At 37.4% G+C, this 21,906-nt stretch overlaps 1 protein-coding gene across 2 annotated transcripts; it reads left to right on the top strand.

The window, feature by feature from the left end:
• The first annotated feature begins 9,186 nt into the window (after window positions 1-9,186).
• LOC103439026 (probable plastid-lipid-associated protein 11, chloroplastic) lies at window positions 9,187-14,578 on the top strand. Of its 2 annotated transcripts, none has more exons than XM_029105608.2 (4): window positions 9,187-9,773; window positions 9,919-9,984; window positions 11,716-11,864; window positions 14,294-14,578. In XM_029105608.2, exons 1-3 carry the CDS (start codon window positions 9,316-9,318, stop codon window positions 11,813-11,815), a joined length of 624 nt encoding a protein of 207 aa, XP_028961441.2. In that variant the 5' UTR covers window positions 9,187-9,315; the 3' UTR covers window positions 11,816-11,864; window positions 14,294-14,578. The 2 variants fall into 2 exon arrangements, with proteins under 2 accessions (XP_028961441.2, XP_028961440.2); XM_029105607.2 differs by having other exon boundaries at window positions 14,268-14,578.
• Window positions 14,579-21,906: the final 7,328 nt, after the last annotated feature.

Raw genomic sequence — 21,906 nt, 5'->3', positions numbered from 1 at the left:
ACAGACCCTTTTTTAGTGGTTCCGACTTATGTGCAGTATATTGCCATATAGGTCATTGTAGTGACTCCGGCTAGATTGACTTTTGAGCTATGAATTCAGCTATACAGACTACCACAGGGGTTCCGGCTAACATATCATATTTCTATGAATTTATTCTTACCTGAATTGCTTATTCTGTTATATCTTGGCATGTCATACATTTGAATATAATTATGTGAAGCATGAATTGAATTGATATGATTTCATATATGTATATATTATGTATATGCTTATATCTTGATTCTGGGAAAAATTATACATGTTTTACAGCGAAGGGTTAGTATATTGATAAATGAAATGGTTTTGTAAAGAATTTGTTTTTGCCCACTTATGTTTTCTGTTTTGCGCCCTTCCAGGTTTTAAGTAAGCTTGCTGTTGGTGGCTTGAGGACGTCGGCAGTTCTGACCTATCTAAATAATAGTAGGACATTCCTGGTACTGGATAACTAGTACTTGTCCTACTGGACTACACCTAGACTTATTATGCTCTGATTATGAGTGTTTACGTTTGTAACGAACTCCTATCACTTACTGTTTAGTAGTGCATTCTAGTAATTTGGTTTTTGATTATTCGTATATTTTTTTTTTCATTATTGCTTCCCCACTGTGCACATGGCTCCGTCACTCCCACGTGACGGCCATCATGCGTTGATCTCTGTCGGGGTGTGTCAGTTTGGTATCAGAGCCTAGGTTTAGCAGTTCTGTATAATTCTTGAATATTCTAATCCTTGTGATGTCTTATGTTAGAACTATGCCGCCTCGTAGAGAGCTCCGTCAATCAGCTGAATCTAGTTTCCCTGATATTGCTCAATTAAAGGAAGTTATAGTTTCTACCATTCATAATGCATTATGTACTCCCTAGAGGACACCTCTTGAGACAGTTTATAATCTGAAGTTGACTCACTTCATTGGAAATGAAGGTCATGAGGGGGCAGAAAAATGGTTGAATCATATGGAGAAGACCTTTCAGGTGATGCAGAGTCAGGGGAATCTTTCTCCTGATAGGTGGGTCGAGACGACTACCTGGTTTTTGGGAGAACATCCTGCATCCTGGTGGAGACAGGAGTCTTACCAGTTGACCCCAGTAGAGATTGTGGATTGGGGAGTGTTTAAGGAGCTGTTTGGTTCATTCCTCCTGCGTATATCGATCGTAAGAAACAAGAGTTTACTCATCTGAAGCAAGGAAAGATGTTCACTAATGAGTATTACAGGATGTTTACTGATCTGTCGAGATATGATCCGGAGGTTGCTGCTAATCCGGTGGAGATGCTTTGCCGTTTCAGTTTGGGTACTAAGAAGAAATGGTGTTCCATAGCGACATCGACTCACTGTGCGACATACCAGGAGTTTTATGAGATTTTACTGAGGATTGAGGACTCAAAAAACATGCCCAGTGAAAGTGAGGATGAGGAAGGCAAGAATGGGGGCCAAAGACGAGATGACAAAGGAAAAGGGCAAGCATTTTAGGGACCCCGCAAGACCCAGAACTTTAAGAGGAGTGGTGGTAGTTCCAGCTCTTCTAGCGGAGGATTGATTACTAATATGCAAAGGAGAGGTGGTAGATTCACTGGAAGTTCGAGGTTCCAGAGGTAGAGAAATTTTGGTGGTTATCCGGTGCTCCCTTATGTCGTAGATGTAATATTAGGCATTTTGGGGAGTGTAGGAAATGCAACAGTGGATGCTTCACTTGTGGTCAGATGGGTCATAGGGCTGCTCAAAGCCCTCAGAGTCAGCAGACAGCAGCCTTCCTTCTTACCACCTGTACCGACCCAGTAAGCTTCAGGATTTGGTGGTTACAATCAGACAGGACAAGGAGGTGCCTACCATTACCAGGGCGACGCCTCTCCCTACACATCAGGACAACAGCAGTACTCTCAGGATCCTCAGTATCAGAGTGGGTATCCTCAGTATCAGGGAGGATCTACATCTTATCAGCCACATTCAGCCGGTGGATCTCAATGGTACCAAGGGGGACAGCCCCAGCAGGGAAAGATTGCTGCTAGTAGTGCAGGATCTTCGAGGCAGGCGGGTCAGCAGAGGCAGGGACGTGGTATTCATGCCAACAGAGGTCGCGGTGGACAACAGTAGAATCAGGGGTGTATCCACAACATGTCACTGCAAGATGCCCAGAATAATCCAGATTCAATAATGGGTACATTAAATGTTCTTGGTCATTTTGCTAGAGTATTGATTGACTGTGGTGCTACACATTCTGTTATTTCTCATACATTTGCTCAAGTGACACAACCTCATCCTACACCTCTAGGATATAATTTAGAATTTTCTATGCCTTGAGGGGATAGATGTTTTGTGGATCGGGTATATCCAGGATGTCTAGTGATAGTAGATGATATTATTATACCAGCTAATCTTATGTCGTTGGATATTATGGATTTTCATGTGATTTTGAGCACTAATTGGTTGCACTATAATCGTGCCAAGATAGATTGTTATGGGAAGACAGTTACATTTCATTGTCCTGGATTACCTGAAGTTACATTTGTAGGAGAGCCTAGTAGGGTAAGGCATGGTATTATTTCAGCCATGAAAGCAAAGAGATTGTTGTCGAAGGGTTGTCAGGGATATTTGGCTCATGTGGTGTTGAATGATGATGGTCCTAGTAGTGTGGAGTATGTTCGTGTGGTCAGATATTTTTCGGATGTATTCCCTGAGGATTTGCCTGGATTTCCACCAGATAGAGAGGTGGAGTTTGTTATTGATCTGCTTCCAAGTACGAATCCTATATCTTTGACTCCTTACAAAATGGCTCCTGCTGAATTAAGAGAATTGAAAGTGCAGTTACAAGAGTTAGTGGATAAAGGTTTTATTCAGCCGAGTACTTCACCTTGGGGAGCTCCAGTTTTATTTGTGAGGAAGAAAGATGGAACTTTGAGGCTATGCATTAATTACAGGCAATTGAATCGGGTAACTATTAAAAACCGTTATCCATTGCCTCGTATAGATGATTTATTTGATTAACTCAGAGGTGCCTATGTATTTTCTAAGATTGACTTGAGGTTGGGATACTATCAGTTGAAGATTAAAAATGAAGATGTCCCTAAAACTGCATTCAGGACTCGATATGGTCACTATGAGTTTCTTGTGATGCCATTCGGGTTAACTAATGCACCAACATCTTTTATGGGTTTGATGAATCGAGTATTCCAACAATATTTGGACAGGTATGTTATTGTCTTTATTGACGATATTCTGGTATACTCTAAGTCTAAGGCTGAACATGTTAGACATCTGAAGTTGGTGTTGATCAATTTGAGAGAACACCAACTATATGCTAAGTTTAGCAAATGTGAATTTTGGTTGAATCAAGTAGCATTTTTGGGACATGTCGTTTCTTCTCAAGGCATTCAAGTGGATTCTCAGAAAGTGGCAGCTGTGGAGAATTGGGAACAACCTCAAACCGTCATCGAGGTACGGAGTTTTCTTGGCTTAGCAGGCTATTATAGACGGTTCGTTAAGGATTTTTCAGTGATTGCTCTGCCATTGACAAGGTTGACTCGAAAGGATGTTAAGTTTGAGTGGGATAATAAATGTGAGCAAAGTTTCTAGTAGTTGAAGTACTATCTCACTCATGCTCCTGTTCTAGCGTTTCCAGATGATAGCGGTAATTATGAGGTTTATAGTGATGCTTCTCTGAATGGTTTGGGTTGTGTATTAATGCAATATGGTAGGGTGATTGCTTATTCTTCGAGACAGTTGAAACCTCATGAGAATAATTACCTTACACATGATTTGGAATTAGCAACTATCATATTTGCTTTGAAGATTTGGAGACATTATCTTTATGGTGAGAAATGTAAGACCTTCACAGATCATAAGAGTCTTCAGTATTTGTTTACTCAGAGAGATCTTAATCTTCGATAGTGGAGGTGGATTGAGTTACTTAGTGACTATGATTGCACGATTAAGTATCATCTTGGTCGTGCAAATGCAGTGGCGGATGCACTTAGTAGAAAGACTCCAGCTAGACTTAATGCCATCTATGATTGTCATGTTCCTCTTCTAGCAGATTTGAGGTCCACTGAAGTGGAGTTAGGAATGGAAGATCGAGAAGAAGCTTTGCTTGCTAATTTTCAAGTCAGGCCAATTTTAATTGATCGTGTGCTCGAGGCTCAGATGATTGATGAAGAGACCCAGGAAATAATTCAAGCAAGAAATCAAGGCAAAAATAAAGATTTCGGGATTTGAGAATCTGATGGTATGCTTATGCAGGAAAGTAGAATGTATGTGCCAAATAATGCAGAGTTAAAGAAAGAAATTTTGGATGAAGCACATATTTCGGCATATGCGATGCATCCAGGAGGCACTAAGATGTATCACACCATTAGACCATTTTATTATTGGCTAGGTATGAAAAGAGAAATTGCCGAATATGTGAGTAGGTGTGCCAATAACGAAATCAGCACATTTTATTCCAGTGAGAGAGAAGTATTCGTTAAGCCGATTAGCTAAGTTATTTATGTCGCAGATTGTGAAGTATCATGGTGTGCCAATTAATATTATCTAGGATCGGGATCCCAGATTTACTTCTAAGTTCTGGATAGCATTCCAGAAAGCTCTTGGTACGAGATTGCTTTATAGTACGGCATATCACCATCAGACAGATGGACAATATGAGAGAACTATTTAGACATTAAAGGATATGTTGAGATCTTCAGTGCTACAATTTGGAGATAGTTGGCATGATTGTTTGGATTTGATGGAGTTCGCCTACAACAACAATTATCATTCGAGTACTGGTATGGCATCATTTGAGGCACTTTATGGGAAATCTTGTCGTACGCCTCTGTGTTGGTTAGAGGTTGGCGAAAGAGTTTTAGTGGGCCCTGAGATTGTGGATGTGACTACTCAAAATGTTCAAGTAATAAAGTGTAACCTGAAAGCGGCCCAAGATCGACAAAAGAGCTTAGCAGACAAGCATGCCACTGATCGGAAGTATAATGAAAGTGATTGGGTATTTCTGAAGCTATCAACTTGGAAAGGTGTTGTACGATTTGGAAAGAAAGGAAAGTTGAGTCCTAGGTACATTGGACCATGTATGATCACCAAGCGAGTCGGTGAGGTTACTTACAGGCTTGAGTTGCCTCCAGAGTTGTCAAAGGTGCACGATGTATTTCATGTTTTGATGCTTTGACATTATGTTTCAGATCCTTCACATGTGATTCCTCCTCAACCTTTGGAAATTAATCCGGATTTGACTTATGATGAGGAACCAGTGACTCTGTTGGATTGGAAGGATAATGAACTGAGGAACAAGATCGTGTGCTGGTGAAAGTATTATGGAGAAATCATTCAGTAGAAGAAGCTACTTGGGAGACAGAGAATCGAATGAGAGAGATGTATCCATGCTTGTTTTATGATTATTAGTGGATGTAGTGGTTGTATGTAATTTCGAGGATGAAATTTTATAAGGTGGGGAGATTGTCACAGCTCGTCCCGAATAATTAATTTTCGATGACGTGAATTGATAATTTTACTCTTGGACATTAAAGTGTATTGTGTGATTTAAGTTGGATTTGGACCCATTTATTATTTTTCCTAAGTTTTTGGACCCAATTGGAAGTAAGGGAATGGTTGGTTTTGATTGGTGGCTTTTGGACCACACACATACCTTCTCTCTCTCTCTCCCGTGGACTTCTCTCTCTCTCCCTCTCGGAATTTTTGTACGGGCAACCCAGAAACCATCCCAAACCTTGCAAATCGAAACCAAGGTAAGCATTTTTGTGTTCCTTGTGACCTCAAGAATCCATTGGTACAAGCTTCAGAACCTAAAACCTTCGAAAACCCCGTGAAACCTAACCCTCGATTTGTGCATTGTTCATGCACAGGTAAATATGTTGTTTTCATGGAATTCTAAGCTCATAGTGAACTTTTGGAGGTCCTAAGGAAGCTTGAGGTAGTTCGTTGGAAGAATTTGGACGTCGAGATCGCGAAAAACGAAGAGTTGCAGGTTTGGTTGGAATTTCGAAGCTTCCCCAACGTGATTTCGTGAGATTTGAAGCTTCAAATAGGTATAACGCCATTCTTCTCACTCTAAGCTTTCATTTGGTTCAAATTTCGAAGAAAATGGTTGAAAAACGAGTGAGAATAGACGATTAGAAATTTTCCCAGCTTTCCGGCGACCGACGACTCGCCGGAGACGAAGACAGAATATTCCGTTAGTTTGGACGAAATATTTTGACGCCGTCAGTTAGGAATGACGGTTACCGTTAGGATTTAACAGAATATTCCTGATGTTGTTTGTAGAATCCGTCAGGATCCCCTGCGCGTAGCGACGCGTATTGCCGTGCCTTGGCCGGCACCAACAGAAAATTATTTTGAAAATTTGGGAATGATCCTGAGGTTGTGTGGGTCACTGTGATATATTCATATACCCAAATTGTGCATTGTATGAGAATTTATTAGCTAGTTTTTGCCTATGTGCTTTAAAATAACATTTTTATAGTTAATTCCCATATAGGTGAGGCTTATCCCGAGGAAGAGCATATCCACGGGATACTCGGGGGCTACGACCCTTCGACATACCAGTGAGTGGGTTTTTGTTTTCAGTATATATTTATATACTTGATATTTTTCCCAGAAATGAATTTTTTAAGGAAAGTATGCTTTGAAATAATATGTCAAATGCTTTTATATTCTGAATATGCATTTCATGGTTGCATATATATATATATATATATATATATATATATATATGTGTGTGTGTGTGGTGCTGTGGAGGCACATGTAAGTTCAGGTAAGTTATGTTTGGTTATGTGAATCATCGATGATGTGATATGTGATTGAATAATGTTGAGCTCATAAAACTTCACCTAGGGTGATTGTGATTTTGCCAAACATATGAAGTACAGGCCTGTTTATTTACGTCACCTCCCACACTATATGCTCATATTGGATCCAACTTAAGTGCACAGTCTTGTCGTACATACCTTATTTATGGTTCCAACTCGTAGGTGACTAGCGATTTATTGCCCGGCTATTATGAGAGAGTAAAATTGAGCATAATTATATTACACCCAATCTTGTCGTACAGACCCCTTTTTAGTGGCTCCGACTTATGTGCAGTATATTGCTGTATAGGTCATTGTAGTGACTCTGGCTAGATTGACTTTTGAGCTATGAATTCAGTCGTACAGACTACACATGGGTTCCGGCTAACATATCATATTTCTATGAATTTATTCTTACCTGAATTGCTTATTCTATTATATCTTGGCATGGCATACATTTGAATATAATTATGTGAAGCATGAATTGAATTGATATGATTTCATATATGTATATATTATGTATATGCTTATTTCTTGATTATGTGAAAAATTATACATGTTTTACAGTTAGGGGTTAGTATATTGATAAATGAAATGGTTTTGTAAAGCATTTGTTTTTTCACACTCACGTTTTCTGTTTTGCGCCCCTCCAGGTTTTAAGTAAGTTTGTTGTTGATGGCTTGAGGACGTTGACAGTTCTGACCTATCTAAATAATAGTAGGACATTCCTGGTACTGTATAACTAGTACTTGTCCTACTGGACTGCACCTAGACTTATTATGCTCTGATTAGGAGTGTTTACGTTTGTAACTAACTCCTATTACTTCCTATTTAATGGTGCACTCTAGTAATTTGGTTTTTGATTATTCGTATATTTCTTTTCATTATTGCTTCCGCACTGTGCACATGGCTACGTCACTCCCACGTGACGGCCAGCATGCCTTGATCTTTGTCGGGGTGTGTCAATGGTGTATACGTATGATTGTTTTATAGTATTGTGGTAAAGTGTATTTGCATAATCTTTGCATACTTTGTACAACATTGCTACATTAAATTTCTTTTTTAATACAATCATATATTTATAATAAGTGTTATTAATTTTAGCTAAGTCACATAATGAGGCAACTTTAATAATTTTTTAGTTCAGTAATTTTTTATTACAAGAATCATACCTAAGACATCGCACTTATAAATAAAAATATTATTACAATTTTTGTTTATAACCAATTGAGTTACGACTCATTGAATGACATGCTATTTTTGCTTGTTAGGTGCCAAGCGATCGAGTTCGAGGATCCTCCTAATCTTATCCAGGACCTTCTCTATCAAGATATGATGTACGGGGTTGATATCCACACACCTTTTTATACTTCTCACACATCCTTTGTTAATTTATGTCCCTTGATCTTGTTTAATTTAGTCGATCCAATGCCTACAAATTCAGAGGATGTGTATGAAGTAAAAAGAGATATGTGGATAGCACACCCCATGATGTAATCTTATTTGAAATTCAATAATATATTGATTTTTCATCAAAAAAAAAAATCTAAAATTATTTCATGCCATGCTAATTTATTTTCCCGTATTTGTGATATATTTACTCCAAGAATATTGGTTTTAGTGGTTTCTTGTGGTGGTTGAATAAGAGTTTAAAATTATTTACATTTTCTCTCTATATCAAGAGATTAACCTCTAGAAAATATATACTCATTTGGCACTATTACTCTTTTAATGAAATATTTTAATGAAACATTCAATCGTTAAAATTTTGAAAACTAAATGATATGAAATTTGATAATTAAATTATTAATTAAACGCGTATTCATTTCTAGAGTAAATTGTACAAATGGTCCCTCAACTTTAATCAAATTGGAGCAATGGTCCCTCAACTAAAAATCCATTACCATTGGTCCCTCAACTTATCAAAATGTGTAGCTATAGTCATTTTCATCAATTTTGTCAAAATTTTGTCAAAATAAGCTATGTTGGAATGACTATTTATATAATTAGGGTCCCTTAACTCATCAAAGTGTATAATTATGGTTCTTTTCGTCAACTATGTCAAAAAATTTGTTAAAACGAGTTATATTGGAAGGACCATTGCTACAATTGGGTTAAAGTTAAAGGACCATTTCTCCACTTGAATTAAAGTTCAGGGACCAATGGTAATGGATTTTTAGTTGAGGGACCATAGCTGCACGTTTTGATAAGTTGAGGGACCAAAGGTAATGGATTTTTAGTTGAGAGACCATTGCTCCAATTTGATTAAAGTTAAGAGACCATTTGTACAATTTACTCTTCATTTCTAATGACATATCATTTAACTTGTAAATTTTGTTTACGAATTTCTATTTTTGAATATTTGGCAATTATCCCCAATTATCCAGTTCACAAAATTCAACTTCCACTACCAGCCATGACCTCCATAACTCAAACCTTCAACACTACGCCACCATCATTCCCCCTCTCTCCTCTCCCCCCATAATCAAATGGCCACGTGCCTCCCGTTCCGCGCCATCCCCCTCAAACCCCACTTCACCCGCCCCGCTAAAATCACCTGCTCCGCCCCCACCGCCCAATCGCAGCTCGCCAAGCAACGCCTCCTCAACCTCATCGGCGACCAGGACCGCGGCCTCATGACCCAGAACAACCCCACAAAGCTCGCCTCCATCGTCAAGGCCATCGACGACCTGGCTGATCTTGGCCGAGACAGCGTCACCACCGGCGGCTCCCTCTCGGCCACATGGCGGCTGCTCTGGACCACGGAGAAGGAGCAGCTCTTCATCATCCAGAAAGCTTCCTTGTTCGGCACGCAAACCGGCGACGTCTTGCAGGTGATCGATGTCGGGCAAAGGGTGCTCAACAATATCATCACTTTTCCTCCGGATGGGGTTTTCTTCGTCCGCTCTGATATCGCCATCGCTTCAAATCAGAGGGTTAATTTCAAGTATGTGTTAGAATTTGGTATTGAAGTTGAATTTTGATTCGAATTACAATTTGGAAGTTTGGGAAGTGTTTATTTTTCTCTGTTTTGGTATTTACTTATTTATATTTTATTGTATGATCAATTGGTGATGTTTGGTTTGTGTTAGATTTACAAGTGCAGTTCTAAGAGGGAAAAGCTGGGAAATTCCATTGCCGCCGTTCGGGCAGGGCTGGTGAGTGCTTTATTTTCTGATGTTAAGAAAATCCCAAGTCATTACTGCTTTGCTTGGTATGGTTAGAAAAGTTATGAACTTCAGCCATATAGTTTGCCTCTATCACCTCATCTCTGAGCTTGAAACCGACTATTATGAACTTCACTCGTATGGTTAGCTTCGACACCGGTCTCATGAAGGCATGAACTGATTTTACAGTCTCATTAGTTTCTTTGTAAAGTGAGTTTTATCCATGGTATGTCTCCACTTGTTTTGGTTACTGGTTTTTATTTGTTTTGAACTTGATATGTAATGATAAATGTTTCTTTGGTTATTTATTTTACGTTACCTATTCTTTGTTATCCTGACCTCTGATTTCAATGACAAAGTGAATCATTCTGCTACATTGTGTGGGAGTGTACATATATCCGCATTTTCCAGTATTTTTTTTTCCAAATTTGAAACAAATAATAACAGGCCCTAGAGGTGCACAGCTTTATTCTGTTCTATCCCTCACCTTCCATGATTTAAACCCAAGAACTCCTTACTGAAGGGGGAACGTATCACTTTGGTACAAATTCCAGTTATTGGAATTCCTTGGTACTTTGTGCCAACAATAAGTCTTCTTATCACTGCTCTTGTTCTGATGAAGTTTCTTTGCATGAAAGATACTTCCTTTTAATTTATTCTTGACGTCTGAATCCCAGAAGTTGCTAGTTTTGAAAGAAGATAGGTAGTACCTATTTGATTTGCTCTATTTTTAATTCTCATTTGTGGGTTTTGAGGTGTGACATAGAGCTGCTTCGGAAAAGATGTCGCCTTCCTCCGTAATTTGGGATTCAATTACAAAGGAGCTTTGTTTGGTGTCCACTTTTCTTATCATATAGGAAGTGTGCCTGCTTGTTCCTCTAGGCAACATATCAGCGTTCCCAGTGCTTGAAACCTACCTCTTGTTGCTAGAGCCCTTTTTAATGGATGCTGAATTTCTGAATGTTGTTATTTTGAGAGAGTTAGCTTCTACTTCTGGATTAATATACTACCTTGAAAGATAGGTGAATAGTGTGACTAATGGCCCCGGAGCATTGAATTTTCAACTTTAGTAACAGACATCTGTTGAAAACTACTGCTTACTATAATAGTCAAGTTGTTTGTTTTGTAGAGCAATTTGAAAACTACTTGTTAAAGATCATCTTTTCTTTAGGTGCTTGGTTTTAATAGCGTGATTAACTTGGAATTTAGGTTTATCATGCCACAGAAAGCAGTCTAAACTTTGGTCTTTACGACCATAGGTTGTTTACTCGTAATTGATCAGGCTGAATCTTCTGTCACAAGGAAGTTATGCACCTGATAGTAGCATCTTGTTCATTGTTTTGTACACGTGGTTTATTCCAGAAGACTCATCATGTCTCCTGAAGAAAACTGCTGGTTCAACTCTTGAGTTGATTACTAACCAAAACTAGTAAGAAAGAAAGAAAGAAATTAGAAAATTTACGGCCTGGTTTAGTTGTATTTACCCTTGCATGATAGAAAAGCAAAACCTCTGACAGGCAATACTATCTGCGTGAATATCAGCATACAACTTGACATTACAGAAATCTGATGCTTTAATTTGAGGTGCATTTTGCATTCTTTAAGGCTTCAATACTAATGTTTTTCTAATCAACCCAAATCGGTATTTGTGATACTTGGGGAGGTGCTGCTTTGTTTTAGCTTTTATGTTTTTGGGTATTAAAGGAATTTGGTTCTTTTTAGGTTTGACACTGTGTACCTTGATGACGAGATTCGAGTTGTGAAGGATATCCGAGGAGACTATTTGGTTGTAGACCGTGCTCCCTACACTTGGAAAGAATGAAGAAGAAAGTTGTTTGCAGTGACCTCATTATTTCTCCTAGTGACACAATGTGAGTTCACTTTTCAAAGCCAACCATCACCGTTTTTTTTCTTCTTCAGAATGTTACTACTTCCATTCTCGTAATATTCCAGATCTTATCTTTTTGCATAACTTTGGTTTTTGAGTAAATTACATAGAAACCCCTCAAGTTTGAGGTTTATTACAACCTCATACAACATCTTTAAAACATTTCACTTTCATACCTCACGTACTATTTTATTTCAAAATAACACATCCGTTAGATTTTCCATCCAATGGTCTATTAAATGCTGACGTGGCTGCCACATTTGTGCTGATGTGGCTGCCACGTGGCAAAAATAATAATTTTTTATACATTAACAATATTATAATATTAACCCTATTATTAAAAAAAAAAAAAAAAAAAAAAAAAACCCACAAAAACCCGAACCCAGATCCCCTTCCCCTTCTCCACATCCCACCCCCTCATCTCTCTGCAACTCAACTCACATTTACAAAATCCCTTCCCCCCACTCCTACACACGACCTACTACCCTCTCCTCCCACCCCTGACGACCGCCTGCTTCCCTCGACGACCCACCTGCCTTCCCTCTCTCCCATTTATCATTTTCCCTCTCTTCGAATCCCATCACCAACTGGGGCTTTCGCTGCACTGCCATTTCTTCAATTTCTTGGTCTTCACCATTTTGCTAAGAAAAATCAGAGTTCCAGAAAGCCAAAACAAAGAACGACCCACCTGCCTTCCCCCCCTCCCCGGCGCGCGACGACCCACTTGCCTTCTCCACCCAAGAGCACGATGGTGCTCGGCAACTGGGCCAGTTTCATCATGGGAGCCCTCCTCCCTCTCTCTCTCTCTCTCTCTCTCTCTCTCTTCCTCTCTCTCTACTTTCTCTATCAAATGCGCATCTGTTTGAATTGGGTTTATGAATTGTATGTGAAATTGATCGAATTTATGGTTTTTTTGGTAAATTAGGGGTTTGAAAATTGCCTCTGACAGCTCTGTGTGGGGGTGGGGGGTTGCGGGGGAGGTCGGGGTGGGGTGGGATGGGGGGTGTGGAGGGGATGGATGGAGGGGTGGAGGGGAAGAAGAAGAAGGAGAAAAAGAAGAAGAGGGAGGAGGGTCGCCGGGCCGAAAGGGGGGACCGGAGGTGGGTCGCTGGGCGGGGGGTGGGGGACAAATTATTATTTTTTTTTTCTTTTCTTCCTCCCTCTTCTTTTTCTTATTACCCTCTTCTTCTTCTTCTTCTGTGTCGCTGGGGTTGGGGACAAATTTTTTTCTTCTTCTTTTCTTCCTCCCTCTTCTTCGGGGAGAAGAGGAGAGGAGGAGGGGGGTGAGGAAGAGGAATGAGGTTTCTGTGAGGTGGGTGGGTGGGGTGGGGGAAAAAGGATCTGGATTTGTTTTGGGAGGGGGGGGGTTGCGAGGAGATGGATGGGTTTTAATTTTCTTTTTTTTTTTATTTTATAATTTATTTGGAAGATGTAGGTTTTTTTTAAAAAAATTAAATTTTTTTTTGCCACATGGCACACATTTGGCAGCCACGTGGCACAAATGTGGCAGCCACATCAGCATTTAACGGACTAATGGATGGAAAATCTAACGGATGTATTATATTGAAATAAAATAGTACTTGAGGTATGAAAGTGAAATGTTTTAAAGTTGTTGTATGAGGTTGTAATAAACCTCAAAACCTGAGGGGCTACTGTGTAATTTACCCTTAGTTTTTTTACCTTAGAGTATGTTGTACTTTTCGTTGAATTTTGCATATTTCATCAATCCACAGCCTTGTCAATTTCCCATTTTTTTAAGGTCTGGTTAGGCGTTAAACATACAGTCTGTTGTATCTGAATTCCGTTGTCTCTTGCCTATACTAGAGGTATATATTTGTAAAATTAGGGGCTCATAGTTGCTACTGGTCAAAGTTATAGTATATACTGTCACGAAATGAAGCTCGAAAGACCAGTTAGACAACAGATTAGGAAATCTGAAGACAGTTAACTGCTTCAAGAAGTCAAAGTTATAGTATATACTGTCACGCCTCCTATTTTTGTTATATTTGCAAAGAAAATATCTTCTTAATTTTCTTGCTGAGAAATGCAATCATTTGTTATTACCACAAGAGAAAGGAACAAATTACAGAGGAGAAAGTAACTAAAATCTAAATATGATATTAATCGAAAATATTGCAATTGACTGAAACTGCCTTCTACAGAACTATTGAGTTCCAATCTGCAAAATTAGCAAAAGAAAAAAAAGGGTTGTCCATAAATATCACTAGTACTTTAATGATGCTCATGATAATCATATAGCTTGTTAGAGATGCACTCTCTACATAATGACTAGGTACTTGCTATGGTTCGCCAGCAACCATTTTTTTTTTAATGATTTTGATCTGCAATTAATTTGATGATATGATAATTGAAAACCCCCCAAAAGCTGTGGGTTTGAATCTGTATATGTAGATGATGATCGTAGAGTTGCAGAAGACATTCATGGAGATTACTTGGTTCTTGACCGTGCCTCCTTATGTTTGGAAAGACGGACGTGCAAAGAGTTGGTAGTTCACCCGTTTCCTGTGAATGCTTTGTTTATAAGTGAATATTTGAAGTTTTCCTTTTGCGATCATGTTTTTTGTTGTATAAATATCATTATACACATCTAGTGGAATTTCTCTCCTCCTGTTTATGTGAGGTCGTAGGTTTGACTCCCGAGAATGGTAATTTCGATACCAAAGTATTATTGGCTCATTGTGTGACTTAACTCAACCTCCGACCCCAATGGTGAGTTTGGACAAGTGTTTGATACTAATAGTAGTCTTTGATATTTAGATCACAAGTGCTTGCTACAATGGCTCTACTATTTGTTGTGAGTGCAGACTTTTGTGAGGGTTGTCGAATTAGGAGCCTAAAAGATAATCTTGTTTAACATCCCACCTCAGTAGCCACTTGCTCTCGCAATCAACACCAAAATGGCAAGAGTGATAAGGGAAGGAGATTTTCAGCAAAGCAATGTTTAATGTGGAGAGCAATTCTATGATTACGCACGAATACGCCTGCAAATATTGGTTCCATGGCTTTGGAAATCCTCACTCACTAACTACTATGCCTCAGGATTCACCAAATCTCATGTTTTATGATTTCCAAGTTTTCTATTTTCGAGTCATGCTAAGCGTTACTTATTGGATCACGAAACTTAGATCAATCGGGAATTCATTTTTAATTGATTTGGTTGAAATGAATGTGTTTGATGAATTTATCCTTGCAATAGAGGTGTACAACTGAGACGGTTGGGTTCTGGTGTGGTTTCTATGCTATGTATCATTCAATGTAAGTGTTTTAGCTGTTCAAATTTGATTTTCGCAACTGTTTAGATTTTCTATTTTTAATCTCCGCAATTTATTTCTCCATCGTCAATGCTATGTAGCATTTTAAAAATTTCCTCTTTATTAGAAGGAAAAAAAAAAGGAAAATCAAGAATGAATGCGTAGATCATCTCCTACCCTTGAGTTAAAATGTAAAATTTTAAAAAAAAACTGTAGCAATGATCCTCAACTTTAATTTAATTGGAGTAATGGTCTCTCAATTAAAAATTTGTGAATATTGGTTCCTTAACTCATCAAAGCGTGCAGCTATGACCATTTTCATAAACTCCGTTAGAACTTTCATCAAAATGAGTTACTTGTCACACACATGAAGTAAAACAAGGGCCAAATATAAAAAATCAAATGAGAAAAATTGTAGCAATAGTCCCTCAACTTTAACCCAACTGGAGAAATGGTCTCTCAACTTTAACTCAATTGGAGTATGATCCCTCAACTTTAACCTAATTGCAGTAATGATCCTTCCAACATGACTCATTTTGACAAAATTATGACGAAGTTGACGAAAATGACCATAACTACACGTTTTGATGAGTTAAAGGCCAATGGTCATGGATTCAATTGAGGGACTCTTGCTCCAATTGGGTTAAGTTGAGGGACCATTCTTGCAATTTTCTCAAATTTTTAACCTAGAAAATTTAGGTTTTAACCCAGAAATAGTTTTGGGTTAAAATTTTAGTTCGAGATTATTAAAATATAAATTTTGGCTAAATTTTTTTCAGTAACATTTTTCAAAACTAAATTCATGTAGATTATCATAATTTATTTTTAAGAACATTTTAACCTAAACATATTTAGATTCCGAAAAAAAATTTGAAAATTCACTAAACTGATCCAAAGAAACATGTATTTATAGAGTTTATGGTTGAATTTTGATTTAATTTTTTTAATTTGTTTCATACGTTGGATTTTTGGGCCGTTAGATTTTTTTTACCGTCAAATTTGATTATATTTGATCTCAACCGTTAGATTTAATGTATTTTAAATTACTCAAATTTTAAGTCTTAACCCAAAACTTTTTTCTGCCCAACAATTGAAGAATGAATAGGTTAATTTAAAACCTAAATTTTAGTGGGCCCTTGAACCTTGGGCCAAATTATGGGTTAAATTTGTGTAAATTTTAGGTTTAACATAAAACTTGGAAATGATGAACTTGTATGGATAGATTGATTGGTTGGGTAGGAGCAAGGTCTAAAATATCGATGATATCAGAAATTTCGGTAGTCCAAAAACACGGAAATTCCGTTGGAAATATCGGGATATTATCGATATCGATAAAAATTGAATAAAAATGACGGATATTGTAAGAAAAACTTGGAAATTTTTATTGAAACTTTGCAGGATGTTTATTTAGTCAATTATCTATTAGTTTATCACAAAAAATTGGAAGAAAATGCATTGCATGATGGATTTAACTGATTTAAGTTGATTATATAGCGAACTGGCAAACATTGTGTTTGTAGAAAATATGTAGTAATTAATTAAAGAAGTTTAAACACACTATAATCATTTATATATAATGAATTAGTACAATATTTTACACTTTATACATTGCATGGTAATATACATAAGTGACTTAGTACCACATAGAGTTCCTATCAGGGTTTAAAATATCGATGATATCGAAAATATCGGTAGTCCAAAAACACGAAAATTTCGATGAAAATATCGGGATAATATCGATATTTTAGATCTGGATGGGAGTTACTTCAAGTCCAAGTCCAAATCTGGGTCGTACCTCAGCCAAATTTAGTGAGCCCCACCATTGGGTATGAAATCACATTGTAATGTGGGTCATGGGCCCTCTTGATCATGAAATTATACGTACAAAAAAGAAAAAACTGTGGGGTCAAAATCTGATGGTGAATAGAGCAAAACGTGTTTTGTACACCTGTAGGCTCCCACCCTCCTCTCTTTTCCCTATAAATAGAAAATGGAGCTGGCTCTGTACGGAATCCTGCCCTGAAAATGTGAAGGCAAAAAGGCTGACGAGTGTTTTGAGGACTTGAGGGAGAGTGTTTGAGGACTTGAGGGAGGGGTTGATCGGCACATCAATGGATTATGAGGATCTGAAGACTCTGAACTTAACAGGTGAATTAAAGTACTGAAGAAAAGAGAAGGACAATGATTTCCAAAGGAGGAGGAGAAAAATGTAATAGGAGTGAGACTTGGGACGAGCAGTTGAAAAATTTGCGGATGGAGTGGGGAGTGAGGGAATGGAGGAAGTCTGAACGGACGGGGTCATCTTTCTTCTCAACCATACATTACATAATGTTGGGTCAATCTTAGGAGATAATTTTATAGAACAAGTTTACCGTTATTTGATGTCTCTTACTAATAATATAAAGTTGTGTGCGAAGAGAGTCCCACCCATGCATCTAGCTTGTATTAGTGGTCTTAGACACCACGATAGCTATTATCATGTTTCATGTAAGTTGTTATCTCATTTTTTACGAAAATCCACTTTCAACACATTGATGCAGATCTACTGAATACTTTTACTGCTGAAACACTCATAGGAAACTCTAATTCATACGTGTAGGCAAGGTCTAAAATATCAATATTATCCCGATATTTCCATCGAAATTTCCGTGTTTTTGGACTACCAATATTTCCGAGATCATCGATATTTTAGACCTTGATAGGAACTCTATGTTGTACTAAGTCACTCATGTATCTTACCATGCAATGTATAAAGTGTAAAATATTGTACTAATTCATTATATATAAATGATTATGGTGTGTTTAAATTTCTTTCATTAATTACTACATATTTTCTGCATTCACAATGTTTGCCAGCTCGCTATATACTCAACTTAAATCAATTAAATCCATCATGCAATGCATTTCCTTCCAATTTTTTGTGATAAACTAATAGATAATGGACTAAATAAACATTATGCAAAATTTCAATAAAAATTTCCAAGTTTTTCTTACAATTTCCGTGGTTTTTATTCAATTTTTATCGATATTGATAATATTCCGATATTTCCATCGAAATTTTCTTGTTTTTGGATTACCAATATTTCCGATATCATCGATATTTTAAACCTTGCGTGTAGGGTGATCTGTGATTGTTTATTAACTCGCTTGATCTTTTACTCATCCCCGAAAGAACTTCAGTCAGCCCCACCCCTGATAGATCCATAGTTTTTATTTATTTAATTAATTATTATATATTATTATTATTAGTATTATTTTGCATCGCAGCTTAATAGTCTGAGCTATATATTCTCTCAATTTACCCGTTATTTACACTTATGACCCATTAGGATAAAAATATTGCTTTTTTGTTGTTGGAAGTTAATATATAGTTTTTTCTTTTTGTCGAACGATAGCGTTACTAAGTTAAATATTAGATTAGCCACCGACGAGGTTTAAAACCACGCCGTCATGCATGGGCAAAACACATTTCCACTACTGTAGTAAATGACCACTTACTAATATATAGTGTTGTTAGAAAGGATAAGAGAGGTTTTGGTGAGCTCGACGAAATTTTCGAAGTGACATTTAACCATCCTACTTCTTACATGTGCTTATCAACAATCATTATCTTTATCTATCTCATTCATCTCGTAAGCCATCCTACTTGATGAGGAAGACAAAGAATGGTTGTACACAACAATGAAAACTAAGATTTCTCTTAGGATGTGTCAAATGTATGAACTCATTATATAAGGAAAACATTTTCATCTATGTATCTGCCATTGGAGGGAATACACACAATATTTCTCCATGCCAATGTAGCATGAGCAGATACGTGAGCGGTTGAAGCTGTGTGTGTCACTGAAGAATGTCTGCGCAATCAGACTGTAGAATCGCCCCAAAGATGAAAATCTTAGGTGGTCCGATGATCTGATTCATGTGTTCTAGGACGTCAGCAAAAGAATTAAAAGTGGTGCTGCCAAAGTGTTTTTCGTTTGGGAACACTTGTGTGTGGTTTACGTACTTAAAACTGTTGCCTTTGTGCCCAACCTCTCTCTCTCTCTCTCTCTCTCTCTCTCTCTCTCTCTCTCTCTCTCTCTCCATCTATATATGTATAACAATTTGACTTCAATATTTTTTGTATATTAACAACAGATTGAATGAACCAATATTATTTACCAAGATTTCAATTCCAAATGTTAATGCAACATATGAAGAATATATGTGTGTGTGTGTGTGAAAGTGTTGACAGAAACATAAGAATCACAAACAATATATAGAAAAGAACTTGACACTGAAGGCACTACCAGAAAGAAAAAAAAAAGAATCATTTTTTTTAACACCGCAGCATTCGATATATGATATGAGCTAATGTTTTTATTGTATCTAATAGGTATGATATTGGCTATTAACGTCCAAAATGGATCTGATACACCAAAAATATTATTGACGTGTGTGTGTGTGTGTGTATATATATATAATATATCAGATTCATGCTATCTCACATGCGCATTCTACTTAGATTAGATGTCACTCATGAACACTCCTTTTTGCTCCCCTCGGATCATGTAAACGTCGAAGTAAAGTTTTCATGACACGATAGACATGATATGAATTGCCACATGCAGGGCTCGGTAGGCTAGCCAGGGTTTTTGTCGATCTTATATATATTTGGATGCATAAGGATTTGACGTAACTTAGGAGTGTTGGTTATCGACTACTTGACGCTCTTTCCCTCCTCTTTATCCGGACTTGGGACCGACAATGTAAGATAAACTTACACAGATGAAGTTATGAATGTGAAATTTATGAACACGTTGATATAATAGCATATGCATGCATACATAAACAATTAATGTAAATAAAGTTAAATTGATGTAGGTCTAAGTGATGCATGCTATATATGCAAGTGACACTTGACACATATATATGTGAGAATTTAATCCATGAAATGCTGTGCTGATCATACTAATTAAAGGGGACGTCGCTTAACACACTCTACACCTGTGATGGAAGAGAGGAGAGCCTTACACATGTTATATATCATCAAGGTTCTAAAAGACAATAGACACTAGTTGGGCAACGAGTTGGGGTTTAGCGTCTAGGCGGTTAGGCGGGGCCGACATGGGTGCCTAAACGGACTAGGGAAATTTAAGCAAATTTATTATATAATAAATAAGTACCTATTTATACTTAAAAAAACACATGTAATTATATTAGAATCCATAAATTTCAAAGTAAAATGACAAATAAATTATAAAGTATTAGAAAAAAATATGGAGAACAAGTATATAATGAGTGTGTTAACTACATTGTAGTGTTTGGGAATTGAAGAGAAAATCAAGAAGAAAGATGAAGAGAAATAGATGAACACATAGAGTTTGACAGAGAGAGAGTTTAGAGAGAGAAACAATTGATGGTATTGATACTGAATTAATTTCTTTACAACTATGAGACTACAGTTTATATAGCCACATTCTCAACTGTCTAACTAACTATTGTTGAGTTAGAATGATATATTCAACAGAGTGTTCATCTAAGTATTCAACAAGTTTTTTTACATTTTATTGAAAAATTAAAATGCATAATGAAAGTTATCGATTTTCTGTCTAAGTGAGAGTCGCGACCTAGGCGGGTTTAGGTGGGCGCTTAGGCTGGCTAGGCAGATATCTAAGCGGGTCTAAACGCACTTTCTTAATTTTCAAATACTTAGGGACTAATCGGGGTGGTGTCCAACTTCCTAGCACCTAGGCGAGGTCTAGGCGGAGATTTTTTTATAACAATGTATATCATAATATAGTGGGCGCTTAGGGGGGTTATGCGGATATCTAAGTGGGTCTAAGCGCACTTTCTTAATTTTCAAATACTTAGAGACTAATCGGGATGATATCCAGCTTCCTAGCACCTAGGCAGGGTTTAGGCGGCACTATGCGAAGATTTTTTTTATAACAGTGTATATCATAATGTAGTGTAACAGTAAAATTATAGGTTACTTTCTTATGAGCAAAAGAGGCAGAAGATGGTGGTGGCCGGTTTTGCTGCACTGTATATAATTTGGTAGGAGAGCACGGGTACACCACCACAATAGCTGTGTTAACGGAACCAAAATTTTTTTTCCACCCCCCAGTCAACTATGACTTACTTCGTACTATACTTTTACTCTGTTACTTCATCCTCTACTTCTTATTGTTTTTAATGATGACGGTTTTGATGATTATAATATGTTTAGTAACCAATTTTTCATAATTAATAGATTTGAGGATTCCCTTTTTATTCATAAGCAAATTAATTTGAGCTTCGAAGTGAGATTGGGATGGGCCTAGTTAGTTAAGAATGGTTGTACGTGATCATAACATATATCAGTGGTTCAAAAATTCAGTAATTAATTAAAGTCATTAGGTTACCTTAACTAGTGCTGGCGGCTTTGAGGGAAGCGAAGTGTTTGACCATGCAGTGTTAGAGGATTCAAAATTAAACGGGAATTCTAGTAGTGGTTATGGAAGAGAAACTCAGAAAGCTTAAGCAAGAAGAAGAAGAGAATTTCGATAAGATAAATCAGAGAATATCCCTCTGCAATTCTTCCATATATTTCGGGCATACACACTAAGCATGTGAGCTCATACACCAACAATATAACTGTTGAAGGTGAGAGAGAAATAGACACATCTCTAAATTCAATCTCAATTATCCATTACATCCTACACTGAGATTAAGACACTTGTTCAATATCAAGCCCTATGAGACTTAACCAACACATTACATTCTAACACA

This window comes from Malus domestica, chromosome 07 (genome assembly GCF_042453785.1).
Source record: "Malus domestica chromosome 07, GDT2T_hap1".
Classification (NCBI taxonomy): domain Eukaryota; kingdom Viridiplantae; phylum Streptophyta; class Magnoliopsida; order Rosales; family Rosaceae; genus Malus; species Malus domestica.
Note: the sequence above shows the minus strand (reverse complement) of the source record. Positions and strands in the feature narration are given on the sequence as shown.